This window comes from Larus michahellis (genome assembly GCF_964199755.1).
Source record: "Larus michahellis chromosome W unlocalized genomic scaffold, bLarMic1.1 SUPER_W_unloc_1, whole genome shotgun sequence".
Taxonomy (NCBI): domain Eukaryota; kingdom Metazoa; phylum Chordata; class Aves; order Charadriiformes; family Laridae; genus Larus; species Larus michahellis.
Window position 1 is genome coordinate 2,109,318 of NW_027435888.1, and position 19,643 is coordinate 2,128,960.

Consider the following 19,643-nt stretch of genomic DNA (forward strand, 5'->3'; position numbering starts at 1 on the left):
CCATGTCTGCTGTCCATTATAAGTTCTCCTCTAAGCTGAAGTACGATATAGTCACCTTCGACGGCCTCCACATCTCCCTCCGCGACCTCAAGTGCCGGATCATGGGCCGTGAGAAGCTGAAGGCGGCCAACTGTGACCTGCAGATCAGCAACGCCCAGACCGAGGAAGGTGCGTGGGGGCGCGGGGCCTCAGGGCAGTGAGGAAAAAGCATGTGCTTCACTAGGTTCCCTTAAACGTGGGGTTGCCGAAAGGGGCTTTGCCTAAAGGGCCTAAAGGGGCTTTGCCTAAAGGGCCGAAAGGGGCTAACTTTCCTGCTTCAAAGAGCATCAGTCATGTGTGGCAGTGACACGATCCTCCTCTAGGTAGGTTGTGTTGCACTTTGACCTTTGTAAAATGCGTGTAATCTTTTAAACTTGGTACACTGGTGGCACAGATACTTAGTGAAGGTAAGGGTGTTTTCCATGCAAAAACACCAAAATACCCCAGTGGTTTTCAGAGCACAGCTAGAGAATACGTTTTGGTGTAATATGTATGAATGCCAACTTTTTTGGTTTATATGCATAACTGTTACTTCCAGTTGTTATTCGTCAGATGTAGACGCTTAAACTCACCTTCAGAAAAAAAAGGGAAAAAAAAACCAGACCGGGATTTTCTGTCTTTGGCTGTCTTCGTATGTAGTTTTGTTTGAGTCTCTCTGCTCTGCAAGAAGGGAATTGAAAGAGTTCCCGTCCCTTCACGTTTAATTCAAAGGAGATGATTAGCTTCAGAGGGGAGATACCACTTTAGTTTGAGCCAATTCTGCCCTACTTGTGAAAGCAAGCTCAAAAAAGGCCAAAAGTTCTGTGATGCAAATTCTAGCACTGCCAGTTTGGGTTCCATTCAAATGTAAAGCACTGAGAGGCCGAGAAGTGTGGTTGTTGGTGGAAGATGCTCCAAGAAATAGACAGAGATGGCAGGGTCTCTTCTGCGTTCCGTCAGTCTTGAGCACTGGTGGCATTAGGTGAATCGTTTGAGTTAACAGCTAGGGAAGCAATGGCGTTTTCATGCTTTAGCTCGGTGCCTGTTTTGTTGCAGGGCAAGCTAGACAGACTTTAGACTCTGGTTTATGCAGGTGAGACTTTGCTGTGGGTTGTTCTGCTCCGGAGATCTGTTGGCTTTGTAGCCTAACAGAAGCAAAAGCAACTTGAGTTAGATAGGACAGAACCTCATGCATTAGCAGACTCTCTTTTAGTGACCATTGAGACCGTTTTGCTGTTGGCATTCCAACTTTTTTTAAAAAAGGAGACAAATTTTGCTGTATGTGTTTGGTTCTCAAACCTGAAGATTTCTTGCAATGTACTGTTAGTGTGTTGAGACGATAAAAGCGCGATGTGACATACAAAAGTTTGCTTTTCTATCTGTCAAGGGATTCTCTGAAGTGCTGTGTAATTACGTATTAATCCTTAATCCTTAATCCTTATGAATGGACTAGGGTTTTTTCCTGTGTTTCTCTTGTTTTCAGAATACACAGATGACAATGCCCTGATTCCTAAGAACTCATCGGTGATTGTCAGAAGAATCCCTGTTGGAGGAGTGAAAGCTACCAGCAAAACATCTGTTAGGTAAGTATCCACGAACCATTGTATTCTTTCTAAGGGGTTTTGGTGTGATAGCTTTTTAAATTTATATTAGTTTACAGGGGCTTTCAGCTTGTATCTTTCTTGTTAAAGCTGCTGTTAATTTTTGTTGTCATGGGCTAGATTTTAACGTGTCTGCCCCAAAGCAGGCTGACATTTTTAGTGCTGTTGGGACATGGGGTTCACACTCCACCAATTGTAACTTTTCAGATGCCTCTACTGGGTTTGTTCTTGGGGCTGATTGTTCTGAGACCCATGGTCTCTACATGGATCTCCATACGGAGAAATTCCTTATTATATGTGTTTGCTTTTATTGCTTTTATAGTACAGGCAGATACACATTGTAGTGTCATCTTAGGATTTGTTCCCATCTCAGAAGAGCCTGCGTCTCAGTGTTTGACTATTTCTTGCACTTGGGCTGGAGGGTATTCTTACGGCCCAAATCTGGGTTTTTAGCGTACTAGCTATAGAGGAAAGACCCAGGGTTGCCAGCTGGTGAGCAATGCAAACAAGAAGTTTCATTCATAAAGGATTCCTAGTAGTTTCCTAAAGACAATGTCCGTTTAAGGCCAGAGAAAAAGAATAGTGTCCTAAAGCCTTTTGTGTGAGTACGATGAAGGAATAGTTAATCCTTTCCAAACTTGAAACTCAGTAAGCAGTTGAGCAGGTTACCAAATGTTACTAGTTATCTTTCTAAGTCTGTTTTTACCCTAAGCCGATGTCTGTGCTCCAGGTTTTAATTCTGTATTCCTAAGATTTACGGAGGACAGAGAATCGGGTGTATTGATTAAAATTACAGATGCTCAAATGCACTGGCGACTACAGGATTATTGCTGTCATTTCTGCATTCATACAGACCCGTTCTATGTCAGCTACATTAGCGTTGTTTGAATGGTCATATTTTCCGGCCTTCTTAAAGATATGCCTCTCCCCCACAATTAAAAGATGTTATTAAATTGTGGTTTTGCCATGTCTTTCTAGTGTTGGTTCTCAACAGAGTAGAGTGATGAGTTACAGCGTGTCTCGCACCAACAGTACAGCAGCATCCTGGTACTCATGAAGTGTCTGCAAGCAAAACCCCCTGAATTTACATGGCTCTGCATGTCAGCTTTGGGCATGTTACTGCCGTAGTTGTTGCAGTGCTTTCAGGTACTCCCTAGTAATTCTGGAGGCCACAGAGTTGTGCTTCTAAACACTGGGGGTTAATTAAAATGTGTATGCTTAGTGCTGCGTTGCCAGTGCATCCTCCGTTTCTGATTGGACGGCACCCTCTCCTGGTATTGTAATGCTGCCCCACAATGAGAGGATAGATGCTGCTAGCTTCAAAGATCAGGTAAATACCTGTATGTGGGGATAAGGGAAGAATGGCACTGCTGTTCTAGCATTGACAATTCACCAGGCAGATGAGCTTTCTGCTCCTCCAGCTGGAAACATTGCAGAAGCCACTGGCAGAGTGGCTAAAGTTTGGGAATGATGAACGTACGCTGTAAGGGTGGAGAGGCCTTCAAAAATGTGTTACTCACCTTGTAGTATGTTCTTCGAGGTAAGTGGATGAAGAAACCATTGGGTGGTCATTGACAGTGTTTCCTTGTACTTGCTCCCCTTCGGGAGCTGTGTGGCTGTAATTGTGAGCCTGGTGGTGGTCTAGCAGTGGCAGGAAGCACGAGCCTTTCTCTTTGTACGTGAATTCCACAGCAGCCTTTGAATTGCCTCTGCGATACGGATCAATGAGTATGTGGAGTCTCAGCAAGTTTTCAAACGTAATAAATGGTTCCTAAAATATTGTAGCATTTTCAAGATCATCTTAAAACAAATTCTGGCAATCGAGGCCGCTATTTTCTTTTGTCCCGGGACTCCTCAATTGAACAAAATTCTAGAGACTGCTGTCAGGTGACATTTCTAGTACTATTTTGAATCCACATAGCATATGTAACACGTTTAGTGGCTAAATATGGTAGCCGTCTGAGCACAGTGCTTGGGCTTCCACAAAGAAACGCTCTCGTAAAGACTCTGCTGCTGACATTTTTGTTATGTCTTTGTCGGATGACTGATTTCTGGTTCGCTTAAGGAAAGGTGCACTTTGAAGGGTCTAGACCATCACTGTTCTTGCTTAGAAACTAAAGTACTGTGTATGGCCCTATTTGTGATACTAGGGATATACAGACTGGCTAACGTTACCTTCCTGTTTTGATGGTTGATTATTTAAGAACACAAAATATAGGACAGACATCATGGTTTAGATTCTTAGGTAGCAGAGACAAAATACCTGAGGACTTCCTCTTGTGCTGTTGTGTTCTGTATCTGTGAGTCTTGGAGTAATTTGTGACAAAGGTGAAATGTGATTTGGGGTTTTTTTTTCTTTGCACTGAGTGTACAAGAGAGAACAGTTTATGAATACGGATAAATTTCCACATTCAGTAGACTGTCAGAACATAATGTTTTGACAATCCGTTTTTATAATCTGGTTTTGCTGCTTGATGCTGGGCACAAGTGCTTTATTTTAAATTCTGATCACCTTTCTTTCTTCTTCTAGAAGTCGAACTGAGCCAGTGAGTGGAACATCAAAAGCGGTATGTAAAATCACAATCTCAATTTTTTACGTTTGGAAAAGGAGCAGCATTTTTCTTCAGGTTTGAAAACACTGTCATTCGGCTGCTGAAATATAATGAAGTAACACAAGGAAATACTTGACTGGTAATGGTCTAGATCTTGATTTGCCACTTGGGTTGAATGCTGTGCGTAACTACACATTTCAAAATAGTCCCTACAGCATAAAAATCACTATTTGGTGGATTTCATTTTTCATCTTTATTTTAAGTAGTTCACTGCTGTGGTGTGAGGCATTACACTAACCCTGGACCGCTGGATCTGATGCCTTGATAAGCTGTTAGGATCACCTAAATCTAGAAACAGATGAACTCTGGCTCTGTGTTCTGTGAAGAATGCAGGCTCTGATGCTCATGGAATAGTATCCAATCAACTTAAAATTGTAAGCTTGTTGTATGTAGGTCTAAAACCACTACGTCTTAATCTGACACCTGTAATTCTGTCACCGAGTGGTTCGAATTCCTTTTTGGCCATGAATGCATGAATGCCTCGCGTTGTGAGTTTGATTTAGTTTACTGGCCCAGTGACCCAAGTAGTTAATTTTATGCATTTATGTAAACCACGTTTATAGTATTTCATCTAATTCAGATGAGTTTTTATTTCTTGAAAAGGGTTATTTTTCTTGTTGTTTACTAGCATGTGCATAAACACAAATCACATGTTCCAAAAGAAGGTTAACGTTCTTTTCGCCTCGCGTCTTCCCTGGCGTGTCTGTGTCACGTTTCTGAGTAGCATCTCGCCATCCGCTAGCACAGATGTCTCCAAGAAAAGGAAAAATCCTGGAGTGGGAGGGAAGCCTCAGTGTTAGCTAGAACTACTTAAAGTAAATGAAAGACGAAGCAGAAACGTTCCCTTCTAGTTTGCTCTGCCTGGACCTGATTTGGGTTGAGGGTAGCCGTGGGGAGGGTGGAAGCCTTGCATCGCTCTTTACAAATCCTCTCTCTCTCTCTCCCTGTAAAAGCACTGCAGCCTCGGGTGCTTCTGGTGTTGGAGACACAATTAACTTTATTCTTAAAGCTAACTCGCTCTTGGTTCAAAGCGTGGGCTTTTTGTTTCGGTTTGGGTTTTTAAATAGCTGTATTTCTGCATGTATTTCAAAGACGAACCTGGATCTTAGTGTGGGAGGAAGAAATCACCAAAAATCTTGCCAATCACTGTTGAACAGTAAAGCGGCAAAATTAAAATTAGTCATGATTTTTCTGAACAGGAAGCACAAAAGGTTTTACTTTGAGTATTTCTTCCTTGTCTTGCTCTTATATCAGCTGTCATTCTATACGTCCAAATTTGCGCTGCTGTCCTACTGTTACTACAGCCAAAGCAAGAAAGTGCCTCCGTTTTGGTTTAGTATTCCTGTTTCGGTAACTGCGAGGATTTCTAGTTAGGGCTTGTCCTTAAAGGCTGCAGAAACGCAGCGCCGGGCCCATTGTTTTAGCACCGTCAGGCACAACCGTGATCCTTCCTGGCTGAATGTTTAGTTCAGCCAAGCAATCGGATTTTAGGAAACCGCTGTAATTTACACGTAACGTTCCAGCAGTGCGACTAGCCTTTTCCTCCTGTTTTTGGTGCCCTTTCCTACGTGCTTCATGTGAGTTTCTGTCTAGTCTTGTGTTTGAAATGGGAGTTAATAAATTCACTGTCAGTTCTTGGTTTTTGAGGGTTGCGTTGGCTGGTTGGGTTTGGATTTTTTCCCCCCAGTTCTTCTGCAGTATTACCTTAGGGCTGTGTACAAGTTTCATGGAGGTGTTGTTTCTGCTTGATTGATTTGGGGGACTGGCAGGAAATACTTTCTAAATGCAGGAAATATTTTCTGAATGCTCTTTAGCTGGAAATTGACAGCTTCCTTACCCCTTTGACTTTTAAGCAGTCGTGAGCATTTGAGAAGTGTCCCTCTCTGAGATATTCTGGAGCAGTAAGCTGATCTCAAACGGGTTTGGTAATTGTAGTTTCTTCTCATTAACCTCATTAACCACACTCTTAAGTTGTCGTAGGCCTGGGCTTTGCTTTGAACAAATACAAGTTCCAGTGGGTTGGAAATGCCGCTTTCAGTGACAGTCAGAGGCTATAGTGCAGGCTTTGGGACCACAGTAGAGGTTAGCTATTGCCGTGTTTGGATTGTAGAACTCGACTGTGTGTTTCTTTTCTTGTGAACAGATTGGTGACTCTCCTGCATCTATTTCTGTGGCCCAGCTTACTAAGGTATATGAATATTCTTGTCAAATACTTAAAAAATAAAAAAGCATTTTCTTTGTACTTTTAAATCTTATACTGTCATCTGTATCTGGCTAGCACTTGTAATTTGAACAAGACTTTAATAAAATTTCTACTAATTTAAAGTATTTACTTTAACTTTAAAATGTGTGTATATTTTGATACCATCCTGTAAAGAGTAGTTCCCATTTTGGAAGATAAAAGCAGAGTACCTTATCAGCCTCAAGATGATGTTGTAGTATTGGTCTTGTTCAGGACCCAGAGGAGCAGCACTTTAGCTGTCTACCGTTTTTGATAAGTTTTGTTAATTTTGTGTTGGAAACAAACACAATTTTTATGGAAGACTTGATTTGTCTGTAAGCTACGGACATTTGAGGGGGGTTTGAACAGCCAAAATAGAAGCGTTTCTGTAACGTGGACAATTGCATCCCTATTTTTGAATTTCTAGTGATGGTAGTCACAGAACCTTTGTGTTCTGTGACTGTCTTCTTTGAATGCTGCACAATTTCATAAATTGTAGTATATGTGCAGTGGAGAACGCAATCTAATTTGAACACAAACTGTGAATTGTGAAAATGTGCCCAGTTGTTTCTAAGATTATACCAATGTGTCTGTGTGGCATAATAGCAGATGTGTCCCTCTGAAACTGTTGTAATGCCATGTTTGGCTCTGGAATCGCTTGCATTTTTGGCTCAATAACGTGTGACTTTGGCCGGGAGAGCACTAGTGATGGCCCTTGGTGCACAGACGTAGTGCTGTGCAATGAAATTACTCGTCTTGAAAGAGTACAAAGATTAGAGGAGGCAGGGCCTAATGCAGAGGAGACAGTTCTTTCTTCTGAAAATAAAGGCCGGAATTCATTTCCAAGAAGGAGAGATCTCTTCCTGCTGGTAACGTCTTCCCTCTCTCACTGCAGAAATTCAATTGTGTACAATTGAGAAAAAAAAATAGTTTGGAAAGCAGCCAACAAAAGAAATTGGTCTCTGTTAGTGCTGTCCTTAAACGTGTCCTTGGTTCTGTAAACTCCTGTGAAGTTTTGCTCGAAAAAGTGAAAAACCGTCCAAGCGGTGTACACATTTAAGCTTTTGAGAGAATTTAACTATTTCAGAAAAATGCAGGAACATACCATAAAGCAGGTCAAAGCCGTTACTTACTCTAACCTCTTCGGTGCAGGCTGGCTTAGCATGGAGGCACGGTGTTCAGAGTTCTCTGTTTTTTTATTACTGTGCATTAAACGCCATAATTGAATGTTGGTGTATTGCCAGTAATGTTTTGTGGGTTTTGGACGTGTTTTGTAAACCGTTTGGGTTCAAACAAATTAGTCAATGATCTCTAAAGTTTTCTGGAAATGTAAATGGCAGTGATTTCATAGATGTCGATCTGGATTATGTTACCGTTGAGAAAAAGCTGTGTATGTGAAACAAGCATTTAAGAAAATGTTGAAACTAGTTGGCTGCTTTTGTGCATGACTGCCATTAAAACCAAAACCATGAGTGGCTGATCTGACCGATAGGTGCTTGAAGGTCCAGATCACTGAGAGTCACTCCCTTAGACCCTGCTCGTATCTGGACTAGTGTGTAATTTGAACATTTGAACTAATACGTCTCTACTAATCAGATGGCTTCAATAATTTGAAAATCTGATTCTGCATAAGGTCGATATGACAATCTGTGTGAGCTTAACTGTGTTTCTAATGTGCCTGTCAAATAATTCCCTGACGCCATGTGTTGAATATTTGCATGTTTTAATTACACAAGCCTCTGGTTGCGTATTCATGCCATTTAACGTTAGTCACTGAACGTATGTGCGTGAGGCATGAACTTGGCCTTCCTACAGAGATGGTGAATCTAAGTTTCCCCAGTGACTGGCTCAGAGCCCTGAATTGAGATCTCCCTCTGAACTGTGCTTTGGAGGAGGAGCGGATTTGTGTCTCTTCTTGGAGTGGATGGTGAGCTAAGGGATATTTCACCCTTAAGGAACCTGAAGTTAAGGCAAAGGATGTCAGATGAGTTCAAACCACTGCTCAAGCCTTTGGAACATCCTGGCTATCTTCATTTAGGAACATAAGTATTTGAGTCAAGCAACCCTTCTGCTGGGTAAAAGGAGTGGATGAAAGGCTTTTGCCGCTTAACAGAATCACTGACAGATCACTTTCAGTGTGGGTCTTGAGATGAGACGTGCCTGCATTTCTTTTCTTAGCAGGACAAAAGTTTGGAGTCTGTTCCCAGAATTCAAAAGAGCACAGGAATTCCAAGGAGTTTCACGATGGAGGTGAAAGATCCCAATACCAAGGGTGCTATGCTGACAAACACTGGAAAATACGCCATACCAACTATTAATGCGTAAGTATGGAATTAATTGGACTGACCAAAAACCGAAGGAGAGAAACCACGAGTGAATGTCTGAGTGGCAATGCATCTGTAATGTTGGCCGGCATCTGTAATTGCAGGGGAGGAAGCAAAGTCACCGTATCTTAATCTTAAATTCTGCCATACTTTCTAATATGAAAACAGGGTGGTCCTACTGTTTGTGCCCCTGGAAGTTGGTTAAATGTGTGGTAGGCTGAGAATCTATTTCTGCAAAACATTTCCGTAGTGTTTACAGTTGGAGTCGTTCTCTCAGAAAGCTCGTTTTGCATCTGGTTTATGTTTCAAAGGCTTCTTGCAAAATTTATCAAATTGGACTGTTGGGCTGAGATTTCCTTCCCCTCTGCCTTTTATCAAATCTCACGTGTGAAACAGACTGAAGTTTTCCTGTTGCTCCAAACTAAAAATGCTACTGTGTGCTGACAAGAGTGGTTCCCTTAAAAAGGAAGCGGTAGCACTTCTGTTTTTCTGTCACGGATCTCCTTTGGTAGGAGCTGTAACATAGACTTCGTTCACTTATAAAATGCAATTACTCGAAGGCCAACTCTATCCTGAGCCTGCAATTTATATTTACCCTCTGGCAAAGGAGGGCTGGGATTCATTTCCCCTGATTTCTAGCCGTCAAAAAATGATTTTTCTAAGTCTGAGCTAATTTCTTAGTTGATCCAATGAATGGTAGAGTTCTGCAGAAGGAAAATTGTTCCTCCCTCCCTTCTCTGGCAGTTGAAACTAAATGCCTGTGTTTTAGAAGGCTAATGCGGAGTGAGAATAATTCCATCTGTTATCTTCCTTTGATAAAATTAAAAGCTTGGAACAGTTTTCATATCCACATCTTTAACTTTTTTCTTTTTCCTTCCCCACCCCACCCTCCAGGGAAGCTTCTGCTAGAGGAAAGAAGGAAAAGCCGCCCTTTTTACCCTCATCCTCTGATGATCCGATTCCAGATGAGTTGCTGCGTCCCATTTGTAGAGATACGATAACCGATGCAGTTGTTATTCCCTGCTGCGGAAACAGTTTTTGTGGCGAATGTAAGTGTTACTCCCCTGATTGTTGATTCAAAACCTGATCTTCTGAAAGCAGAAATAGGAGAGAACTGAATGATTGTGTTACCACTTCTATTTACTACTTAAGTATCCCCTGAGTAGGAAAAGAATTTTCTCACATAAAGGAAAGAAAATTAAGGCGGAAAGCTTTTTTTGCTTTTTATGCATGTAGTTAAATCCTCTTTACCCGCGGAGGGATGATTATGAGAAGAGCGCGTAATTGTGCAGGTGATTACAGGATTAGATAGTGAATGCCTTTAGTGTCTTTCTCTCACACAAAATTATGTGGCCAACTCTGGTGACTTGCTGTGGTCCGCAACAAGCGGATAGTCAGGCATTTAATCCACATTCTTCTCCACAGGAGAGTTGGTTAAAGCCGGCAGAACTCAACCCTACTATCGTTTTTTTGAGATGAGTTTTTTTCAAGAACCTTGAGGTTGGTGACTTGGCACCGTAGAGCCTGGAAAAAAAGAGGAGTTGAACCATCAAGACGCAGCCTGCCCTACATCTTCAAATGTTCAATAGTGAAGTACCAAAACTGCGTAGCTATTTACTGCATACTAGGAATTTTTTGCACTCTGGAACGTTTATAGCTTGATGCTCTCAGGGCAAGAGCAGATTCACCCATTAAGCATATACGTCTTTTTATGAATGATTAGAACCCTCAACATTTCCTTAGTTTGGCTAAAAACTATTTTGATGATTCTAATGATTCGCAGGTATTAGAACAGCATTACTGGAATCGGAGGAACATACGTGCCCAGCATGTCATCAGGCAGATGTTTCTCCTGATGCTTTAGTTGCCAACAAGTGCCTACGCCAGGTAACGTGATGACTTTGATGTAAACTGTTTGCATGAAAAGTCTATTTGTAAAAAGCTGAAAGGGAAGAAAATAGTACTTTACGTCTCCTTAAGAAAGGCTAAATTGAATGAGGCTAAATTTACTTTTCAAATGCTTCATCTGTTATTACAGAAGCTTACACCTTTAGAGACAGTCTGGCAAATTCGGGTCACACTTTTGTTTAACGTGATTGCCTCCCTTTCCAATTTGATGTTAACACAGAATTACTTTAAGTGCAGATACTCTGAGGTGCCAATCATTACTGACACTGTTTAACGTCCCGTGTTTGTGTATCCGCACATTGATTTATTTCAGGGTTGGTGGCATTTCCAGGAATACACCAGTAATTTTACTCTGTGGAGGTTTTTGTTCACCTATCTACTGACGTTTCGTAGTACATTTTTGTAAATGTTTTTCTGCCTCTAGGCTGTGAACAACTTCAAAAGTGGAACTGGCTACAGAAAGCGGATTCAGCAGCAACAGCAGCGGCAGCTGCCACCGCCACCACCTTCACCACCACTCGTGAGACAAGCAATAACCCGCAACCTGCAGCCTCTGCTCCGGCCAAAAATGTCCAGACAGCAGGCGCCGCTAATGATTTCGTTAGCTTCTCTGGCTTCTCCTTCTGCTTTGGCATCGTTGGCCCCTGGTCCGTCACCTGTGGCAGCCTGGCTGCCAGTAAGTCCCTCTTCTGTCATTGTCCCTGATCTCCCTCCAGCAGTGCCCCTACCTCTCCGTGCTGAAAAGCCAGATAGACCTTCTCGGTAAGTAAAGCTATAGAGCAACATGAATATGAAACGCTGAAGTTAGATTCTTCTTCTTGCACTCCTCTCTAGCGAGTGACATTTAGTGACATTCATTAGTGACATCAGTGACAGTTCCAGCTATATTTTTTTACTTTGAGTGAGGACACTTTGATAAGTTGGAAGTACACCTCATGCAAGAAGCTTCTCAGAAGTATTTGTTGTTTGGTTCCCCTATCAGTCGTTCAGTCCAGGTTTACCCCGAGAGAGGAACCTTTCTTCCCCGGGAGCCCTCTGATTTGAAGTGGCTAGGAATTCCTAAAGTAACCATTCGGTTATGCCAGACCTTCTTGAGTGCATTCATTTCTGTGTAGTACTGAGGATCTCATGTTCTCATGAAAAGTGTAAAACCAGCTGGAGGTAACATTGATCAGGTGTTTTCATGTTACTTTTTCCTACAGTATTTCTGCCATCAATGGTACGATAAGTCAGAGCCATCCTCAGTAGTCACAGGGTAGTCAGCGATGCATGCAGATTGGATAACAAACATTGAAACACTACATTTGAAGTATTTACAAACATGACAGTCTAACTTTGCAACCCAGTGAATTCATATGAAAACACGTGAAAAATCTGAACTCTAGTTTAGGGTTTATCTTCTTTCAGCTCGATGCCTTGAATGCAAACAGCCACTCTGTCCAGAAGGCTGTCAGGCTCCGCCGTACCGTTGAATACAGGGGCTCACAATTCAAAAGAACCTCTCAGGCAGCCTCCGAACTAGAACACAGCCGATTCCTAATAGAATTTCCGTTCTTGCATCATCCAAAACTGAGGTTCAGCATGTGGGTTATACGTACTCTAATCCTCCCGTGTGCAGCCAGCTTAACAAATTCTGTTTCCAGTGAGCTGTCTCTTTGAATGCCGGTATTCCACGTAGACTTCTCTTCAGGGCTTCATGTGGAATCGCCCAACTTCCGATTGGTAGATCTGGTGAAGATTACTTTTTCTTTATTTGTTTCCATTTACAGTAGTCAGCCTTTTCTCACCTTGGACTTTATATTTCCAGTAGCACATCAAAACACTTTTTGAATAACAAAAATTCATGTGTTTTGTAGCGGTGCTGATACTGTTATACCTCCTGGTGCTCTGGTGGCTGCTGCTGAGCTTTCTAGATCTTCCTCTCTGTCAGTCAGCAGTTTGTTGGAAGAGAGGGTAAATTTTATTTCAACATATGCAGTGAGTCCTGTATTTTAGTAGAGCTCATTTTCCAACTGTTTGCGTTTATTCACAAGGGCTGTCGGATTCCTGTCCTAAGACAACCAGCACTACCAAGTCTTCTGGGCCCCCAAGGGCAATCAATGCCCACGACTGGTAAGTAACTAAAACTTTAGAATTTCTTTTCAGAAATTATCATCAGATAAACTGAACGGGATTTTTTTCTGTTTCCTCTCCCCACTCTGAAAGGTCATCCAACGAGAGCCAGTACACCTCGCTCGGCGGGTGGCAGACCAGGCTGGGACCTGTAAGTGTTCTGCAGAAATTCAGTATATTACTGCTCGTATCCTGTTAAATGAGGCCGTAGCACGTAACTTAGATAACAGCTGATTTATAATGAGGTAAGTGTGCCCAGATATCTGTGGAGAATACAAGTGGTAATCAGGAGACCTTATTGTGGCCTTCCAGTACCTGACGGGGGCCTACAGGGAAGCTGGGGAGGGGCTGTTTGCAAGGGCATGTAGCGATGAGGGGCAATGGTTTAAACTAGAGCAGAGCGGGTTTAGATTAGACATGAGGAAGAAGTTCTTTACAGTGAGGGTGGTGAGACACTGGCCCAGGTTGCCCAGAGAGGTGGTGGAGGCCCCATCCCTGGGGGGATTCAAGGCCAGGCTGGATGAGGCTCTGAGCAACGTGATCTAGTTGTGGATGTCCCTGCTGACTGCAGGGGGGTTGCACTAGATGGCCTTTAGAGGTCCCTTCCGACCCAACACATTCTATGATTCTGTGATTCTAATTAGTTTTGAAATGGCTTGATTTTAATTGTCTTTGACAAAGGGCATATGTGATGGCACTAAGATGATTTAAAGTAAAACTCCAGTACACGATTGAAAAGAGGACTCTGAAAAATTAACACTTTTTGAGGAAACCGTAAGTACATCTAAAAATGAAATACAATTAAAGAATCAGGTGGAAAGATGCCCTCTTGATTACTGGCTGAATCGGGCTGAAGAAATTGATTTCCCCATAGAATTCGGCCTCCAGCATTCTTTTTTTAACAACCTAGTTGATACGGATTGAGCAAATTATTGGAAAAGTCAACGTTCTTATATGATGACAATTTTGAATTCCTTCCATTTAGTCATCTCAAATAGCCAAGCTGCTTTCTCTCAGTTGGAGAGAGAGAGAAGAGTCTGTTTGATCTATTACTGCCGCGTCAAGTGAGTCCTCCCTTTTGGTATATATTTGTTCTAGACAGATTGTAAGGGTGCGTTGTGTTTGTAAAATCTTGAGGAAAAATGAAAACAAAAGCCAGGGTCCATGCCACAGATTATCTAAAAATCTCAAATTCAGTAAGCAAGAAAATAACAATTTGGGGGTGAGAACAGGCCAAATACATCATCATGAGTCCGCAACATAGGAAGCGTACGTGGAAGAAGTCCAAAGACATTGGCACGTGGGAGTCTCTCCTAAGCAGGGGCAGCCTCCATCCACAGTCGCAAAGCTGCGTATAGGGAGAGAAGACTGAGGGAACTGCTGGGGGTGAGGATGTGGGAGGCAAGTGTGAGGATCAAGAAATGAGCGTAGTCTCAAATGGAAGCAGGGAGAAAAATGCTGAGGCTGAGAACACGCAGTGCTCGCCACCACGCTCCGGCTTCGTTCGCTTTCCTCTCTGAAATCAGAGCAGAGTGTAACAAACGGTGACACATGTATTTGGGTTTCTGTAGAAGTTCCAGTCAAGGACGCCTGCGTGGTGAACGTACCCAGAGCACCCAAGCCCCAACGCTACCAGCATCAACAGCAGTCTTCGTGCCAGCGCCTCCGCCTTCCTTGTACCCTCCACCACCCCAAGCACTTCCTCTTCTACCGGGGGCACTACAACCACAGTTTCCTCCCCAGTTTCCACCTGGTCAGCCGCCATCTGCCAGCTACACTGACTCCCCTCCAGGATATCCCCCAGCTCCTGCAAACACGTCATCAGCCTGGGTACCAACAGCAGTACCAACGGCGCATTCCGATCCCATCCCAGTGACACAAGCTCCTCCTTTATCTAGGGAGGAGTTTTACAGAGAACACCAGTGAGTGGAAGAGGAGTAAGTACTTGGCTCAAGGAAGTTGTGTTTGTTCTTTTTCATTTTTGTATTTTGAGAGCGTACTGGACTGCAGTTACACTGAAGTGCATCTGACATAAGCAAAAATGACATAGTATTTTTTTCAACAGGCGTTTTTCTTGCAGACGGCAAACGTGCAAAACTAAAAGAAGACAAACGTAATTCTAAAACTGTCCCTTCAACTTACAGGAATTCTAAACTGGTTTTGCTTAAATAGGACATGCACCTTTTGCACTTGCATGCAGTATACGTTTTCTCACGTTGGGCACGGTTTGTTTCTTGGTGTCGTTTTGTCCTAAAGGTCAAACTCTAATTGTAATAAAGGTCAAACAAATGCTTTTGCTAAGGAGTTGATGGAATACAAAAGGTGCAAAAGGAGCGCAGGCGTTCATTTTCCAGGTAAGTGCTCGACATGTCCATAACGGAGAAGCAGATTGTCTAGAAGAATCAGGAGGAGTTCCGCTCCACCCCTCGGTCATTCGATGGACTGGATGGTTCGAGGCGTTAGCAGTGACAGGAGTTTCATATGTAGCTTACTAGCTCAGATACATGGCAGAGGTTGCAGTTGGCTGACAGTTATAATTTGGCAGTTGTTGTTCAGGAACAAGGGTCTCTTTTAGTAGAGTTTAGCTGCAGTGACGTCCCTCACCTCCTGACAACCTGAGAGGGCTCGAGACCGAATAGGAGCAGTTGCTGGATTTTCTGCGTCTCCCTGGTCTGATTGCCACCATTACCTCAAAGCACTTTGGAGGAGATACATGAGGGAAATTGTCTTCGTTTCCTCTTTTGTCTGTCTCATGTGGATACACGGAGAGTTTTTAACCTGGATCGCAAAGTGGTGGCTTTCGCTACTATTTTGTTGACACTGTTAAATTTTCCTTAGGAATTAAAAGATCTGGCTTGTTCATAAGGAAATCTAAAATTTGTGAGGGACTTTGAGAGGAGGAATGATGCTGATGAACATATGCGGGATAATGTCAAACGCTTCTTTAAAAAATAAGAAAAGAAAAGCTTGTGAAGAAAAGCCTCAGGGTAGCTGATGGTTTCTGTCCCAAAAGATGACTTGGGCAGGTGTCTGAATAGCTCTTTAGTAGCAATGCGGTCAGTCTCTTTCCTGGAGGAATGGCATTGAGTCGTACTACTAGAGGCTGAGTTTAGAAGCTTTTAGGTATGATTTTTCTTGAAATGTGGTCACTACCCTTGGTCAGAGCTAGAGGCCTGTGCAAAATTTTGCCAGGACGTCCGTCTCGAGGTCCTGTATGTAAGATTGCAGTACGAGCATTTTGCATCCTTGCCAAATAAGCAGTGAGGTTAAATCGACTAAGCTGGTATTTTAAAATTAAGCTTTCCTGGCATCAGGCTAAATCGTGTTTTCTTGATGTTTGATGCTGCACTGTAGCCATAAAGACTTGCACTTTTTGCATCTTGCTGCAACAAAAGTGATTTGCACTGCACGTGGTTGGTGGATAGTGAAAAGCGTGTGTGCTCACCTACCGGTATAGGCCAGTATACATCACCTTACGTCAGTCAATAGCTACAGTAGCTCACGTGGTAGAAGTGAGCGGAAATAGACTTCCCCTTCCGGTATGTTTTTACACTAACAAGGCAGCAGGTGTTCTGTCTTGTAAGCAGAAACTTCTACGTGTTATCAAGTTCTTCAGTTCACAGTAGCGTTACGTCAGCAGCTGAAAAAAGCTTTGCTGTAAGCATATGGAGAGGGGAAAAAAAAATAAATCAAATTTGGGAGGAAAAAAAACTGGGGAGAGTGACGGTTTTGAATTAACTTCTTTTTTTTTTTTGGTGTTATGTTTTAAGGTCCAAGTCTCCCTGTGGTGCTTCATCCTACTGCAGAAGTTCACATACCTACTCCAAGTCAAGATGGGGTTTTTCCCACTCCTGCTCCTGCTCTCGATCATTTAGACGTTCCCATTCTCATTCCTACTCACGATCACCACCCTGTCCAAGAAGAGGCAAAGGGAAGAGTTGTAACTATCGTTCTAGATCAAGGTCCCGTAGTTATCACTGTTCACAGTCAAGGTCACCCCCATACCCAAGATACTATTCTGATGCAAAACCTGAAAAAAGGAAAAGAAAAGTAGATGAAAAGGTTGATAAAGATCATGAAGCCACCTACATAAAGGCCTCTAAACCAGAAACTGCTGAATCGAAAACATGGCCGAAGGGGAAGACTGAGCCTGATGGTGAAAAAGAGAGCGACCTCCAGAAGGGGATAAATCTGCTTTTCTTAACAACCCCGCAAAAAAGATTGAACTTAACCAAGAAACTTGAGAGAAGATTAGTTATTATTTGTGCAGTACTTTGAAGGTCAGAAGTGTGAAGTATGAAGTGTATCAAGGATTGGTAGAGGAGCGGTGGGCACTTGGCACGTGGGAGTCTCTCCTAAGCACGGGCAGCCTCCATCCACAGTCGCAAAGCTGCGTATAGGGAGAGAAGACTGAGGGAACTGCTGGGGGTGAGGATGTGGGAGGCAAGTGTGAGGAACAAGAAATGAGCGTAGTCTCAAATGGAAGCAGGGAGAAAAATGCTGAGGCTGAGAACACGCAGTGCTCGCCACCATGCTCCGGCTTCGTTCGCTTTCCTCTCTGAAATCAGAGCAGAGTGTAACAAACGGTGACACGTGTATTTGGGTTTCTTTAGAAGTTCCAGTCGAGGACGCCTGCGTGGTGAACGTACCCAGAGCACCCAAGCCCCAACGCTACCAGCATCAACAGCAGTCTTCGTGCCAGCGCCTCCGCCTTCCTTGTACCCTCCACCACCCCAAGCACTTCCTCTTCTACCGGGGGCACTACGACCACAGTTTCCTCCCCAGTTTCCACCTAGTCAGCCTCCATCTGCCAGCTACACTGACTCCCCTCCAGGATATCCCCCAGCTCCTGCAAACACGTCATCAGCCTGGGTACCAACAGCAGTACCAACGGCGCATTCCGATCCCATCCCAGTGACACAAGCTCCTCCTTTATCTAGGGAGGAGTTTTACAGAGAACACCAGCGACTGGAAGAGGAGTAAGTACTTGGCTCAAGGAAGTTGTGTTTGTTCTTTTTCATTTTTGTATTTTGAGAGCGTACTGGACTGCAGTTACACTGAAGTGCATCTGACATAAGCAAAAATGACATAGTATTTTTTTCAACAGGCTTTTTTCTTGCAGATGGCAAACATGCAAAACTAAAAGAAGACAAATGTAATTCTAAAACTGTCCCTTCAACTTACAGGAATTCTAAACTGGTTTTGCTTAAATAGGACATGCACCTTTTGTGCTTGCGTGCAGTATACGTTTTCTCACGTTGGGCACGGTTTGTTTCTTGGTGTCGTTTTGTCCTAAAGGTCAAACTCTAATTGTAATAAAGGTCAAACAAATGCTTTTGCTAAGGAGTTGATGGAATACAAAAGGTGCAAAAGGAGCGCAGGCGTTCATTTTCCAGGTAAGTGCTTGACATGTCCATAATGGAGAAGCAGATTGTCTAGAAGAATCAGGAGGAGTTCCGCTCCACCCCTCGGTCATTCGATGGACTGGATGGTTCGAGGCGTTAGCAGTGACAGGAGTTTCATACGTAGCTTACTAGCTCAGATACATGGCAGAGGTTGCTGAGGAGAAATAACTGGACTCCAGACGATCCAATGTGAATCAACAGAAGCCGTTTATTAAGCACAGATCATCATCTTTTATACCCTGCCTTGTAGCTGTACCCGTGACTCGCTTATTTCTGATTAGCTAGTTACACTGTCCACGAGCTGTGCATGCAGTTCATTCACACATCAGATTGGTTACAAGAATTCACATTGTAAATTGCTTAGTCACTAGCACAACATGTTTTCTACTTTCTCAGTTCCTGTTTTTCCCATGTACTAATTCCATCTTCTACCACCTGTTTTGCCCTTAATCTAATCTCTCACAGTAGGGAGGCTGGCTCACATGGCCATTTTCTCTCAGACACATTCCTACAATACCCGCTTTTTCTTCTTGAGCCAGCCAGACCTTATGCATGGCATTTTCTATCATGTCAGTCACTTTGCAGAGAACACACGAGGCTACCATAATCAATAATAATATAACAAACAATAGCATGAGCCCTTGCTTTAGTAAGTCTGATAACCATCCCGTTATACCCCATGAGCTTAACCAATCATCGAAACCATTTTTAACCACTTTTAATTTGGACATGTTATCCTTCAGCTCCCGTAACTGCTTATGAATGGATGATAAGTGTTCAGAAAGGTTCATACAACACATACCTTCAAAATCTTCACATCCATGACCCTGAGCCAACAGCAGAAATCAATCATCACCCCTGTGGTGTCTCCACAAAAGTTCACTAGGGACGCGTTAAATGTTGGGTAAACTGAATTGAATCCTGCTGTATTAAAAGAAGCCGAAATACCAAGGGTTCTCAATTTTGTGCTCAGCTGCAACTTCCAATCACGAGGATAAGCCCGACACTAATTCTCAGTGGCATCTTCAAATATCAGTACCCTTGCCCTTCTTTCTGCGCTGTAGATGACCAAACCTGTTGCTACAGTGACGTACTACCTGTTCCCACTGGTCCTCCGGAACCGACCAAACCTCTGGCAGCAGCACCGTGTAACGGCACTGTATGTCACACACCCTGGCCAGTCCTTGTGAATGGTAGGCTTCCCTAATCTCCTGCCGTTCAGCCAGCTCATGTTGAGGTGAACCTGACTCCATATGCCCTGTTGCAATAGCTAAACGAATTAAACCCGTCACCTTACTTAAGTCCTTATTAAAACACACAGCACACCGGAATTAAAATACACAGCACACCGGATTAAAAACAGACAGCATACCCTATCACTTTACCTAATTCCTTATAAAAACACACAGCACACTAGAATTAAAACACACAGCCCACCGGAT

At 43.1% G+C, this 19,643-nt stretch overlaps 2 protein-coding genes across 2 annotated transcripts in view; both read left to right on the forward strand.

Moving 5' to 3' along the window:
* Positions 1–19,643, forward strand: part of LOC141736708 (scavenger receptor cysteine-rich type 1 protein M130-like) — a 68,816-nt gene that overhangs the window by 21,730 nt on the left and 27,443 nt on the right. The gene's annotated exons all lie outside the window — the stretch shown is intronic.
* Positions 3–4,252, forward strand: LOC141736670 (E3 ubiquitin-protein ligase RBBP6-like). Its single transcript, XM_074571223.1, has 3 exons — positions 3–168; positions 1,502–1,601; positions 4,150–4,252. The coding sequence occupies exons 1-3, from the start codon at positions 3–5 to the stop codon at positions 4,250–4,252; spliced, it is 369 nt and encodes a 122-aa protein (XP_074427324.1).

Excerpts from the sequence above, each read along its gene's own strand:
- LOC141736670 (XM_074571223.1), top strand. The coding sequence starts at position 3 with ATGTCTGCTGTCCATTATAAGTTCTCCTCTAAGCTGAAGTACGATATA. Across the intron at positions 169-1,501 it reads CAACGCCCAGACCGAGGAAG|AATACACAGATGACAATGCC; the intron begins GTGCGTGGGGGC and ends TCTTGTTTTCAG. Across the intron at positions 1,602-4,149 it reads ACCAGCAAAACATCTGTTAG|AAGTCGAACTGAGCCAGTGA; the intron begins GTAAGTATCCAC and ends TTCTTCTTCTAG.